This window comes from Pristiophorus japonicus, chromosome 30 (genome assembly GCF_044704955.1).
Source record: "Pristiophorus japonicus isolate sPriJap1 chromosome 30, sPriJap1.hap1, whole genome shotgun sequence".
Classification (NCBI taxonomy): Eukaryota; Metazoa; Chordata; class Chondrichthyes; family Pristiophoridae; genus Pristiophorus; species Pristiophorus japonicus.
In genome coordinates this window covers 3,986,336-4,000,065 of record NC_092006.1, presented here as the reverse complement: position 1 = coordinate 4,000,065, position 13,730 = coordinate 3,986,336, and the positions used below count along the sequence as shown (strand labels likewise).

The 13,730-nt window shown below is 48.4% G+C and overlaps 3 protein-coding genes across 3 annotated transcripts in view; 2 read left to right on the top strand and 1 right to left on the bottom strand.

Annotated features, from left to right (window-relative positions):
• The window catches only part of ash1l (ash1 (absent, small, or homeotic)-like (Drosophila)), a 203,268-nt gene extending 197,509 nt beyond the window's left edge, over positions 1–5,759 (bottom strand). Inside the window, exon 1 of the mRNA XM_070868461.1 lies at positions 4,969–5,759. The gene's annotated coding sequence lies outside the window, so the exon portion shown is untranslated. The remainder of the gene's footprint in view (positions 1–4,968) is intronic.
• A 3,470-nt stretch (positions 5,760–9,229) lies between these two features.
• Positions 9,230–13,730, top strand: part of dap3 (death associated protein 3) — a 46,226-nt gene continuing 41,725 nt past the window's right edge. The window contains exon 1 of the mRNA XM_070868724.1: positions 9,230–9,843. The gene's annotated coding sequence lies outside the window, so the exon portion shown is untranslated. The remainder of the gene's footprint in view (positions 9,844–13,730) is intronic.
• The window catches only part of LOC139240240 (keratin-associated protein 5-1-like), a gene marked incomplete at both ends in the record, with an annotated part of 7,116 nt that continues 5,748 nt past the window's right edge, over positions 12,363–13,730 (top strand). The window contains 2 exons of the mRNA XM_070868723.1: positions 12,363–12,615; positions 13,511–13,730. The exon at positions 13,511–13,730 is cut by the window's right edge and continues 134 nt beyond it. Of these exons, the coding sequence (XP_070724824.1) occupies positions 12,363–12,615; positions 13,511–13,730 (473 nt within the window). The remainder of the gene's footprint in view (positions 12,616–13,510) is intronic.

The following is a 13,730-nucleotide window of genomic DNA, read 5'->3' as shown; positions in this document are numbered from 1 at the left end:
GAAATCGAGGTGTTGCTTAACCGGGGACCAATGCAGGTCAGCGAGCACAGGGGGTGATGGGTGAGCGGGACTCAGTGCGAGTTAGGACATGGGGCAGCGAGCACAGGGGGTGATGGGTGAGTGGGACTGGGTGCGAGTTAGGACACGGGGCAGCGAGCACAGAGGGTGATGGGTGAGCGGGACTCGGTGCGAGTTAGGACACGAGGCAGCGAGCACAGGGGGTGATGGGTGAGCAGGACTCGGTGCGAGTTAGGACACGGGGCAGCGAGCACAGGGGGTGATGGGTGAGTGGGACTCAGTGCGAGTTAGGACACGGGGCAGCGAGCACAGGGGGTGATGGGTGAGCGGGACTCGCTGCGAGTTAGGACACAGGGCAGCGAGCACAGGGGGCGATGGGTGAGCGGGACTCGGTGCGAGTTAGGACACAGGGCAGCGAGCACAGGGGGCGATGGGTGAGCGGGACTCGGTGCGAGTTAGGACACGGGGCAGCGAGCACAGGGGGTGATGTGTGAACGGGACTCGGTGCGAGTTAGGACACGGGGCAGTGAGCACAGGGGGTGATGGGTGAGCAGGACTCGGTGCGAGTTAGGACACGGGGCAGTGAGCACAGGGGGCGATGGGTGAGCGGGACTCGGTGCGAGTTAGGACACGGGGCAGCGAGCACAGGGGGTGATGGGTGAGTGGGACTGGGTGTGAGTTAGGACACAGGGCAGCGAGCACAGGGGGCGATGGGTGAGCGGGACTCGGTGCGAGTTAGGACACGGGGCAGCGAGCACAGGGGGTGATGTGTGAACGGGACTCGGTGCGAGTTAGGACACGGGGCAGCGAGCACAGGGGGTGATGGGTGAACGGGACTCAGTGCGAGTTAGGACAGAGTTTTGGAAGGCCTCAAGTTTACATAGGGTAGAAAGTGGGAGGCCGGCCAAGAGCGCGCTGGAGTGGTCACGGCTAGAGGTCACAAAGGCACGGATGAGGGTTTCAGCCACAGATGAGCTGAGGCGGGAGCGGGGTCGAGCAATGTTTTGGAGTTGGAAACAGACAAAACAGAGATTTCAATGAGATTTTTGCTGTCTACTCGCATGCAAAATGATTACTCAATAGTCTTTTTTTTTTTAAATGGAATCAAGGCTTCAAATTTCACAAAAAAAGCAAACCTTACACGTTGTCCTCTGAACACTTTTAAAGACAGGAGAAAACAGAATTAAACCTGCTCCTACTTTAAGACAATGAAACTTTTGAATAAGTCTCCCATCAGGGTAAAATGTGTTCCTTACAGACAAGATGTAGCTGGCCAGTCTCGCTCTCTCACTCCAAGTGGTGCAATATTATTTTAAGTGAAAAAAAAGTCAAGGGTCAACTATCTGACTTTCATTGATGCCCAAGGTGATGTCATTGTTGATGAATGTAAATACTTGTAATTTGAACTAATAGCCTTCACTGGAACAAGCAGTTGGGAGATTAACCGTACCGTATTACATTAACCCAGCTCTCACTAATATCTGCAAGATTAAACACGCTTTGGAGAGTCAAAAGTTACGATAAAATAACTCGTGATCCAGTAGAAAACTTCAACCAGCACAAAAATTGAAAGCAGGATCATTGCATCACTTTATTTAGTTGTACGATCACCTCAAGATGGTACACGTATTTTACATGCCTAACATACTTCCAGTCTACCTTGGGGTAAATGCGCTTAAACAGCAATAGTTTACTCAACTTTTCTCAGCAAGGCATGAATATTCAAGTTCAGATTTACCACCAAACTTGTGAAATATGGACACAACATGTACAGGTCGATGTTTACTGGTTTGGGAACCCATTTCAACAGTTGACAATGTAAATCTACAAGTCAGTCAATGTTAACAGTTGTGATAGCAAAGTAGATACGGATATTATGAAGTCAATATAATATCCACATACACGCACATCAACATAGCCCACTGTTGATACCTGCCCGAATATTAATTATGGTTTTTCTAATAGTGACAGTCACAAATACTGATGTACATGTAGCGTCATCGTTAAGCAGATGTTAAATTAGGCATGTCATGATAGTTCAAACGCTGTTCTGCTGCTGAACTGGGACTCAGGCTCCCAGAACTCACTTTTAACTTCAAAATCTTATTATTTCAACAAGGCTGCAGCAGACACCCTGCAAGTGCTTTGATGCAATATCTGCATAGGTTCACTTCGTAAGCATCTGGGCACTGTCTGTCAGAAGTGTAAACGCCTGAAAGGTTTCACAAGGCCCCTGACTACTTTTGAAGGGGCTCGGGGAGTATTTGTGTCAATTGTTTCACACTGCTGTGCGTTTTGGGCAACCAGAAGCCTCAGTAAAAGGCAGGTTTCAACAAAGGCCTCTCGTGTCCTTTCACTTTTACAGAAGTGGATTCCTTTTTGCTTTCCCTACCTGAAAACGCAGGCTTCAAAAATACCACTTGAGTTTTAAATGAAGTTCTCAGATTCCCACGAAGATTGCGGATTTTAATAAAAACGCCTTCATCTAGAATGAAAACGCTGTCAACAGCTGGCGTTTTGCATTTGTAAAGTTGTGGTGCATGTGCACAGAGACCCCTCATTTCAGCTAACTTAATGCCACAAATCATTTAAGAATTCAAATCATAATCTCTCAAAACAGCAATCAACGAAAGACATAATGAAACCAGGCCTTTGGAGAAATCTTTGCCCACTTCTCGTTCTTAAAACAATCAGCTAAACTTCCCTTTTAAGTCACGCACAACCTCCAGAAAGCTGTGATTTCTTTCTTCGACAGCAATATACAGTAACTCTAACTTAAATTATTTAACACCACACACATATACACTGAAAGAGAAGTCAAGTATCTATTCACAATCCTGAAAATGAATGAACACCAGCAGTGTTAGCAAATTATAAAAAGACTCGTCAATTATAAACTCAAATTAACATACCAAGAGAAATAAAATGACTGCCAAAAGTGTCAACTTAAGAAAAAAAAACACACACACAGGATTTTGGTGAAAAGTTTAAAAATAAAGAGCGACAGTTACTTACACTACAATATATCACACCGTCCTGGCAAAAGAAAAGGTACGAGATAGACACACCACACAAAACACACAAAAGTTGTGCCTTATTGGTCGAACAAGGTCAGATTGATGAGGGACAGGGGGTTAGAAAGCCGGCTGACCAAGAAGGAAAAGATTATTTTCTTTAAAAGTATTGGGACGAAAACTAAATGCATACAAAAAGATGACGATGCAGCATGCAAACGACATTGAAGCAGCACAAAGTGTGCGCGTGGGGGGGGGGGGGTTTAAAGCCTCGATAACCAAGCTGTAAGAAAAATAAATTAAGGTAAATCTCGCACACACACAAAATAAGGGTCTGCGCGCGCGCACACACAAAATAAGGGTCTGCGCGCGCGCACACACAAAATAAGGGTCTGCGCGCGCGCACACACAAAATAAGGGTCTGCGCGCGCGCACACACAAAATAAGGGTCTGCGCGCGCGCACACACACAAAATAAGGGTCTGCGCGCGCGCACACACAAAATAAGGGTCTGCGCGCGCGCACACAAAATAAGGGTCTGCGCGCGCGCACACACAAAATAAGGGTCTGCGCGCGCACACACAAAATAAGGGTCTGCGCGCGCACACACACACAAAATAAGGGTCTGCGCGCGCACACACACACAAAATAAGGGTCTGCGCGCGCACACACACACAAAATAAGGGTCTGCGCGCGCACACACACACAAAATAAGGGTCTGCGCGCGCACACACACACACAAAATAAGGATCTGTGCACACACACAAAATAAGGGTCTGTGCACACACACAAAATAAGGGTCTGCGCACACACACAAAATAAGGGTCTGCGCACACACACACAAAATAAGGGTCCGCGCGGACACACAAAATAAGGGTCCGCGCGCACACACACAAAATAAGGATCCGCGCGCACACACACAAAATAAGGGTCCGCGCGCACACACACAAAATAAGGGTCCGCGCGCACACACAAAATAAGGGTCCGCGCGCACACACAAAATAAGGGTCCGCGCGCACACACAAAATAAGGGTCCGCGCGCACACACAAAATAAGGGTCCGCGCGCACACACAAAATAAGGGTCCGCGCGCACACACAAAATAAGGGTCCGCGCGCACACACAAAATAAGGGTCCGCGCGCACACACAAAATAAGGGTCCGCGCGCACACACAAAATAAGGGTCCGCGCGCACACACACAAAATAAGGGTCCGCGCGCACACACACACAAAATAAGGGTCCGCGCGCACACACACACAAAATAAGGGTCTGCGCGCGCACACACACAAAATAAGGGTCTGCGCACACACAAAATAAGGGTCTGCGCGCGCACACACACAAAATAAGAGTCTGTGCACACACACACACATACACAAAATAAGGGTCTGTGCACACACACACACATACACAAAATAAGGGTCTGTGCACACACACACACATACACAAAATAAGGGTCTGTGCACACACACACAAAATAAGGGTCTGTGCACACACAGCAACAAGGCAATGTCACAGGGAACCAATACAGCACAGGACATTTTTCTTGTAAAGGCAATAAATCACAAATTTAAACAGAATTAAAACACCCCCACCTCTCCAAAAACAGCACTGACAGGCTTATTTATCACGAAAGCACGCTGTGTTTAAAAAGGACATTTCTTGTACAACCACCATCAGGGCTGACATACACATATACATACACACTGACACACACACACACACACGACTCCATTCCCATTCCCACCCCCACACACACACACACGACTCCATTCCCATTCCCCCCCCCCCCCCACACACACACGACTCCATTCCCATTCCCCCCCCCCACACACACACACACACACGACTCCATTCCCATTCCCCCCCCCCACACCACACACACTCCATTCCCCCCCCCCCACCCCACACCACACACATATACAACCACAACCACTTACCAGATGGGGAAAACACTTTCTCTCTCTCTCTCATCGCACACAGTCCGCCATGGCACATGAAGAAGGAGAGAGATGAGGAGGAGGAGGAGGAGGAGGGGGGGGAAAACACCACGCACAATGCTTCGTCCTTCCCCTTTATAACAGCATCTTTTCTCTCTCTCTCTCTCTCTCTCTGTATGTGTGTAGTGTGTAGTAGGGGGGGGGGGGGAGGTAAGGTAAGGGAAGGGAAGGGGGGGAAGAGACAAGCTCCTCACTAGTCAGTCCCCCTCAGACACAGACATAGCCGGCTTGTTTAAAAAAAAAAACGAATAATGATTTTTTTTTAAAAAGAGGGGGGGAAGGGGGAAAAGATAAGAGGGGGGGGGGGGGAAGAGAGAGAGCTTGTTTCCTTGGCTTTAATGCTGCGTTTCTCTCCGGGGGGGGGGGGGGGGGGTTTAAATGACACCCCGCGATAAAAAACAGCCAAAGTGCGCCATTGGGAGAGAGAGAGAGAGAGAAGAGAGAGCGAGAGAGAGAGGAGAGAGAGAGAGAGAGATAAACACAAAATGGCGGCCGGCCGCCCGGACCAGGGAGGGCGCTGCAGGATCAATTAAAAACAACACCCGAACCATCCGACTATTAATCAACTTGTTACCTCCAGCAACAACAAAAAATAAAAAATCGAGGCCACGGTCGCCCTGAACCAAGTAATTATCGCAAAAAAAAATCGAAAAGAAACAAGATTTTTTTTTTTTTTCTTTGGGTGTGTGGGGAGGGAGGTTTTATTTGTTTTCTTTTCCGAATGTGCGCGCTTACCCACAACCCCCCGCGCGCGCGCAGGCGCACAAAAGGCAAAAAGCAGCGACGGACAGCCTGAAAGAAAAAGGGGGGCGGGGCTCCGCTCGGGACTGTGATTTTTTTTTTTTAAAAATATTATTTTAAATCCACCCGCTCGCACGCTGACTTTTCTCTCTCTCTTTTTTTAATTTCGTAAGGAGGAATTTAAAAATAAAAGCGGGTTTTTAAAAAAGAAAAATGTAAACGCTTGGCCACGCCCCCCTCTCCACACACACACACTCCCCGCCCAGTGTTTGCTCATCAGGGCGCCAAGGTCGTGCTTGGCTTTGCCCCGCCCACCTACTCCCAGCGTGCCCCGCGCGCAGCAGCCCCGGCAGGCGACATGTGACCTCGTGGGGTGTTTTTTTTTATATATATTATTGAACCGAAGCCGTCAATAAAATTATGCAAAAAAAAAAGCTGCGGGTGTTGTTTTGGGCTCGGGGATAGAGCGTGCACCGCGCACTTTGCAAGGCGGCCCGCGGATGGCCGGCGTGCAATTTTAATTTTGAACGCGTGATTTTATTTTATTTTATTTTATTTTTTTTTTGCTGGCTGCTGATCACAGTCAGGCTGTGGCTGGGCAGGGGAGCGCGCACTGGCGCGCACGCGCGCTTCTGAGGTGAAAGGTCGCGGGTTGACGCTCCCGTCCCCAAGGCTGTCGGGCTGTAGGAGTGACGCACTGCCGGAGGGGGCGGTGCTGAGGGAGTGGCCGCACTGTCGGAGGGGGCGGTGCTGAGGGAGTGGCCGTACTGCCGGAGGGGCGGTGCTGAGGGAGTGGCCGCACTGTCGGAGGGGCAGTACTGAGGGAGTGGCCGCACTGCCGGAGGGGCGGTGCTGAGGGAGTGGCCGCACTGTCGGAGGGGTGGTACTGAGGGAGGGGCGGTACTGAGGGAGTGCCGCACTGTCGGAGGGGCAGTACTGAGGGAGTGGCCGCACTGTCGGGGGGCAGTACTGAGGGAGTGGCCGCACTGTCGGAGGGGCGGTACTGAGGGAGTGCCGCACTGTCAGAGGGGTGGTACTGAGGGAGTGCCGCACTGTCGGAGGGGCAGTACTGAGGGAGTGGCCGCACTGTCGGAGGGGCAGTACTGAGGGAGTGGCCGCACTGTCGGAGGGGCGGTACTGAGGGAGTGCCGCACTGTCGGAGGGGCAGTACTGAGGGAGCGCCGCACTGTCGGAGGGGCGGTACTGAGGGAGTGCCGCACTGTCGGAGGGGCAGTACTGAGGGAGTGGCCGCACTGCCGGAGGGGCGGTGCTGAGGGAGTGCCGCACTGTCAGAGGGGCGGTGCTGAGGGAGTGGCCGCACTGTCGGAGGGGTGGTACTGAGGGAGGGGCGGTACTGAGGGAGTGCCGCACTGCCGGAGGGGCGGTACTGAGAGAGTGCCGCACTGTCGGAGGGGCAGTACTGAGGGAGTGCCGCACTGTCGGAGGGGCAGTACTGAGGGAGCGCCGCACTGTCAGAGGGGCAGTACTGAGGGAGTGCCGCACTGTCGGAGGGGCAGTACTGAGAGAGTGCCGCACTGTTGGAGGGGCAGTACTGAGGGAGCGCCGCACTGTCGGAGGGGCGGTACTGAGGGAGTGCCGCACTGTCGGAGGGGCAGTACTGAGGGAGCGCCACACTGTCAGAGGTGCCGTCTTCTGACAAGACATTAAACCGAGGGCCCCGTTTGCCTTCGAGGGTGGATGTAAAAGCGTCCGTGGTCAATATTTTGAACAAGGGCAGGGGGTGGGTGGAGGGGGCAAGAGTTCTCCCCGGTGTCCTGGGGCCAATATTTATCCCTCAATCAACATCACTTAAAAAAAACCAGATGATCTGGGTCATTATTGCATTGCTGTGTGTGGGAGCTTGCTGTGTGCAAATTCAGCTGCCGCGTTTCCCAGAATGACAACGCTCCAAAAGCACTTCACTGCGGCTGTAAAGCGCTTTGACACGTCTGGTAGTCATGACAGGCTCTATACAAAAGCCAGTCTTTATTTATTTTGTGTGTTGATGTTGGTCATTCCCCCATTTGTAATCCTGCCTTTCGCTCAGGCCAAGGGAAGGGTAAGAAAGTATGAAAGAATTGCATTTACAAAACGCCATTCACGACCAGCGGACGTCTCAAAGCGCTTTACAGCCAATGTAGTACCTTCTGAAGTGCAGTCACTGTTGTATTGTGGGGAAAACCAAATTTTAATTTAAACCACGAATGTAAAAGTTAATTTGATTGATTTGTCGGTTTTAGTGTCCCACTAGTCGGGGGCACTTGATTTATTGTTTTACACAAAATAGTTGTAATGTGGGAACCCTTCTTCTCTGAGGGTTGTAAATCTGTGGAATTTGTTGCCTCAGAGAGCTGTGGAAGCCGGGACATTGAATATATTTAAGACAGACAGACAGTTTCTTAACCGATAAGGGAAAGGGTTATGGGGAGTGGGCGGGGAAGTGGAGCTGAGTCCATGATTGGATCAGCCATGATCGTATTAAATGACGGAGCAGGCTCGAGGGGCCGTATGGCCTGCTCCCACTCCTGTTTCTTATGCAGCGTGCAGCGAAGGTTGACCAGACTGATTCCCGGGATGGCGGGACTGACATATGAGGAGAGACTGGATCAACTGGGCCTTTATACATTAGAGTTTAGAAGGATGAGAGGGGATCTCATAGAAACATACAAGATTCTGACGGGACTGGACAGGTTAGATGCAGGATGAATGTTCCCGATGCTGGGGAAGTCCAGAACCAGGGGTCACAGTCTAAGGATAAGGGGCAGGCCATTTAGGACCGAGACGAGGAGAAACTTTTTCACTCAGAGAGTTGTTGACCTGTGGAATTCTCGACCGCAGAAAGTTGTTGAGGCCAGTTCATTGGATATATTCAAAAGGGAGTTAGATGTGGCATTTACGGCTAAAGGGATCAAGGGGCATGGAGAGAAAGCAGGAATGGGGTACTGAGGTGGAATGATCAGCCATGATCATATTGAATGGTGGTGCAGGCTCGAATGGCCTGCTCCTGCACCTATTTTCGATGTTTAACCACTAAAGGGGTTATGGGGAGCGGGCGGGGAAGTGGAGCTGAGTCCATGATCGGATCAGCCGTGATCGTATTAAATGACGGAGCAGGTTCGAGGGGCCGTATGGCCTGCTCCCGCTCCCTATTTCCTATGTTCTTAACCGTGCCGGCTCAATTTGCGCACAGCAAGCTCCCACAAACAGCAATTTGACAATAACCCAGCGGGGGGGGGGGGGGGCGTGAATTTTAATTTTAAATCAAAAAGGAAGTTTAAAGAACCCCCCCCACCCCCTCCCTCTCCTTTTATTTTCTTCCCCCGGCTATAATTGGGGGGGGGGGGGGGGGGAGAAGAATATTTAATCTATTCTCAGGGTGGAACTAAATTGTAATTCGGTGGCTTTCTATAAATTGTGGAGGTGGCGCCCTTGGCAACCGGACCCCAGGCCATAGCAACCGGGGGGGAAAGGGCGTCGGAACCGGCTCCAGAGTCGCTCCTGCTCGACTTTAATCGAATAGAAAAGTGCCCCCGCCCTCCACCTCGCTACCCGAGCGGAGTTTGATGCCGATTTTTCTTTTTTTGTGGAGATATATTTGGGAAAATCCTCCCCTTCCCCCTCCCCCACCGTGGGGTGAGAACAAGATGAGCATCTTTTAGAATCGCGCCGAGGCCCGGCTCCATTCCGCTGCGGTTATAACCACAGGTCATCTCATCGCAGGCTCGATGTGTGGCCCCGCGGCCCCGCGGCCCCCCGCACACACACACAGGCAGCCCCCGGCGGCTTCCATTGTCCCGGCCGCTCCCGTCACCCTTTGACCCGGCCGCTCGTGTTCCGGCTGCGCAAGATGGCGGCGCCCAGGGCGGCGGGCGTGTGAGACCTGGAGAGAGAGAGAGAGAAAGAGAAAGAGAGAGAGAGAGAGAGAGAGAAAGAAAGAAAGTCAGAGATAGAGAGAGACAGAGGGGGAGAGAGGGACAGAGACAGGGACAGGGAGAGAGAGAGACACACACACACACACAGTGTGTCCTGCGGCCCAGTCGGTCTACCGGGGCGGATTCCAGCTGCGGGAAAAGGGTGAGCGAAAAGGGACAGCTCTGTGTGTGATATACACGGATGTGTGTGTGTATACATGTGTGTGTACATGTGTGTGTATACATGTGTACGTGTGTGTGTATACATGTGTACGTGTGTGTGTATACATGTGTACGTGTGTGTGTATACATGTGTACGTGTGTGTATACATGTGTGTGTATACGTGTGTGTGTATACATGTGTGTGTGTGTGTACGTGTATACGTGTGTGTGTGTACGTGTATACGTGTGTGTGTGTACGTGTGTGTGTACGTATACGTGTGTGTGTGTACGTATGTGTGTGTACGTGTGTGTGTGTACGTGTATACGTGTGTGTGTACGTGTATACATGTGTGTGTGTGCGTGTATACGTGTGTGTGTACGTGTGTATACATGTGTACGTGTGTGTGTATACGTGTGTGTGTGTATACGTGTGTGTGTATATACGTGTGCGTGTGTGTATACGTGTGTATACGTGTATGTGTATACATGTGTATACGTGTATGTGTATACATGTGTGTACGTGTATGTGTATACATGTGTATACGTGCAAGTGTGTGTCTACACGTGTGTAAACGTGCATGTGTGTGCGTACACGTGTATACGTGCATGTGTGTGTACATGTGTGTACATGTGTGTATACGTGCATGTGTGTGTGTATACATGTGTATATGTATGTGTGTATACATGTATGTGTGTATACGTGCATGTGTGTATACATGTGTATACGTGCATGTGTGTGTATACGTGCATGTGTGTGTATACATGTGTGTATACGTGCATGTGTGTGTATGCATGTGTGTACATGTGTGTATACGTGCATGTGTGTATACATGTGTGTGTGTGTGTGTGTATGTGTATACGTGCATGTGTGTATACGTGCATGTGTGTATACGTGCATGTGTGTGTACGTGCATGTGTGTGTACGTGCATGTGTGTGTACGTGTGTGTATACGTGCATGTGTGTATATGTGCATGTGTGTGTATACGTGTGTGTATACGTGCATGTGTGTGTATACGTGCATGTGTGTGTATACATGTGTGTATACATGTGTGTGTGTATACGTGCATGTGTGTATACATGTGTGTATACGTGTGTGTATACGTGCATGTCTGTATACTTGTGTGTATACGTGCATGTGTGTGTATACGTGCATGTGTGTATACATGTGTATACGTGCATGTGTGTGTATACATGTGTGTATACGTGCATGTGTGTGTACATGTGTGTGTATACGTGCATGTGTGTGTACATGTGTGTGTATACGTGCATGTGTATGTGTGTGTATACGTGCATGTGTATACATGTGTATACGTGCATGTGTGTGTATACATGTGTGTATACGTGTGTATACATGTGTGTATACATGTGTGTATACATGTGTGGTATACATGTGTGTATACATGTGTGTATGTGTGTATACGTGCATGTGTGTGTATACGTGCATGTGTGTATACGTGCATGTGTGTATACATGGGTGTATACGTGCATGTGTGTGTACATGTGTGTATACATGTGTGTTTATGTGTATGTGTGTGTATACGTGCATGTGTGTATGTATACATGTGTATATGTGTGTGTATACGTGCATGTGTGTATGTATATATGTGTATATGTATGTGTGTGTATACGTGCATGTGTGTGTATACATGTGTATGTGTGTGTGTGTATACGGGTGTGTGTATACGGGTGTGTGTATACGTGTGTGTGTATGTGTGTGTGTGTACGTGTGTGTATACGTGTGTGTGTGTACGTGTGTGTATACGTGTGTGTGTATACGTGTGTGTGTGTACGTGTGTGTGTACGTGTGTGTGTACGTGTGTGTGTACGTGTGTGTGTGTACGTGTGTGTGTATACGTGTGTGTATACATGTGTGTGTGTATACGTGCATGTGTGTATACATGTGTGTATACATGTGTATACGTGCATGTGTGTGTATACATGTGTGTATACGTGTGTATACGTGCATGTGTGTATACTTGTGTGTATACGTGCATGTGTGTGTATACGTGTGTATACGTGCATGTGTGTATACATGTGTGTATACATGTGTGTATACGTGCATGTGTGTGTATACATGTGTGTATATGTGCATGTGTGTGTATACATGTGTGTATACATGTGTGTGTATGTGTGTATACGTGCATGTGTATATACATATGTATGTGTGTATACGTGCATGTGTGTATAACATGTGTGTATACATGTGTGTATACGTGCATGTGTGTATACATGGGTGTATACGTGCATGTGTGTACATGTGTGTATACATGTGTGTTTATGTGTATGTGTGTATACGTGCATGTGTGTATGTATACATGTGTATATGTGTGTGTATACGTGTGTGTGTATGTGTGTGTGTGTACGTGTACGTGTGTGTATACGTGTGTGTGTATACGTGTATACGTGTGTGTGTATACGTGTATACGTGTGTGTGTACGTGTGTGTGTGTACATGTGTGTGTGTATACATGTGTGTATACATGTGTGTGTACATGTGTGTATACATGTGTGTATACATTGTGTGTGTACGTGTGTGTGTGTATGTGTATACGTGTGTGTATACGTGTATGTGTGTATACATGTGTGTATGTGTGTATACGTATGTGTGTGTGTGTATACGTGTGTGTGTGTATACATGTGTGTGTTGTGTATGTGTGTATACGTGTGTGTGTATACGTGTGTGTGTTGTGTATGTGTGTATACGTGTGTGTATGTGTATACGTGTGTGTGTGTATACGTGTGTGTATACGTGTGTGTGTGTGTGTGTGTGTGTCTACGTGTGTGTATACATGTGTGTGTATACATGTGTGTATACATGTGTGTATACATTGTGTGTGTGTGTATGTGTATACGTGTGTGTATATGTGTGTGTGTGTATACGTGTGTACGTGTGTGTGTATACATGTGTGTGTTGTGTATGTGTGTATACGTGTGTGTGTATACGTGTGTGTGTTGTGTATGTGTGTATACGTGTGTGTGTGTATACGTGTGTGTGTGTGTATACGTGTGTGTGTGTACGTGTGTGTGTGTGCGTGTGTGTGTGTATACGTGTGTATACGTGTGTGTATACGTGTGTATATATGTATACGTGTGTGTATACATGTGTATACGTGTGTGTGTGTGTGTGTATACATGTGTATACATGTGTGTGTATACATGTGTATACGTGTGTGTGTATACATGTGTATACGTGTGTGTGTGTATACATGTGTATACGTGTGTGTATACATGTGTATACGTGTGTGTATACGTGTGTGTATACGTGTGTGTATACGTGTGTGTGTATACGTGTGTATACATGTGTGTATACATGTGTGTACGTGTGTGTACGTGTGTGTGTACATGTGTGTACGTGTGTGTATACGTGTGTGTATACGTGTGTGTATACGTGTGTGTATACGTGCGTGTGTGTGTGTGTGTGCGTGCGTGCGTACGTGTGTGTGTACATGTATGTGTATACGTGTCTGTGTATACGTCTGTGTATACGTGTCTGTGTATACATGTGTGTGTGTATACATGTGTGTATACATACGTGTGTGTATACGTGTGTATACGTGCGTGTGTATACGTGTGTGTATACGTGTGCGTATATATGTATACATGTGTGTGTATACATGTGTATACGTGTGTGTATACATGTGTGTGTATACGTGTATGTGTGTGTATACGTGTGTGTGTGTGTGTATATACATGTGTATGTGTGTATACGTGTGTGTATGTGTGTGTATACGTGTGTGTATGTGTGTATACGTGTGTGTGTATATACATGTGTATGTGTGTGTATACGTGTGTGTGTGTATATACATGTGTATGTGTGTATACGTGTGTGTGTATATACATGTGTATGTGTGTGTGTATGTGTGTCTGTGTATGTGTACGTGTGTGTGT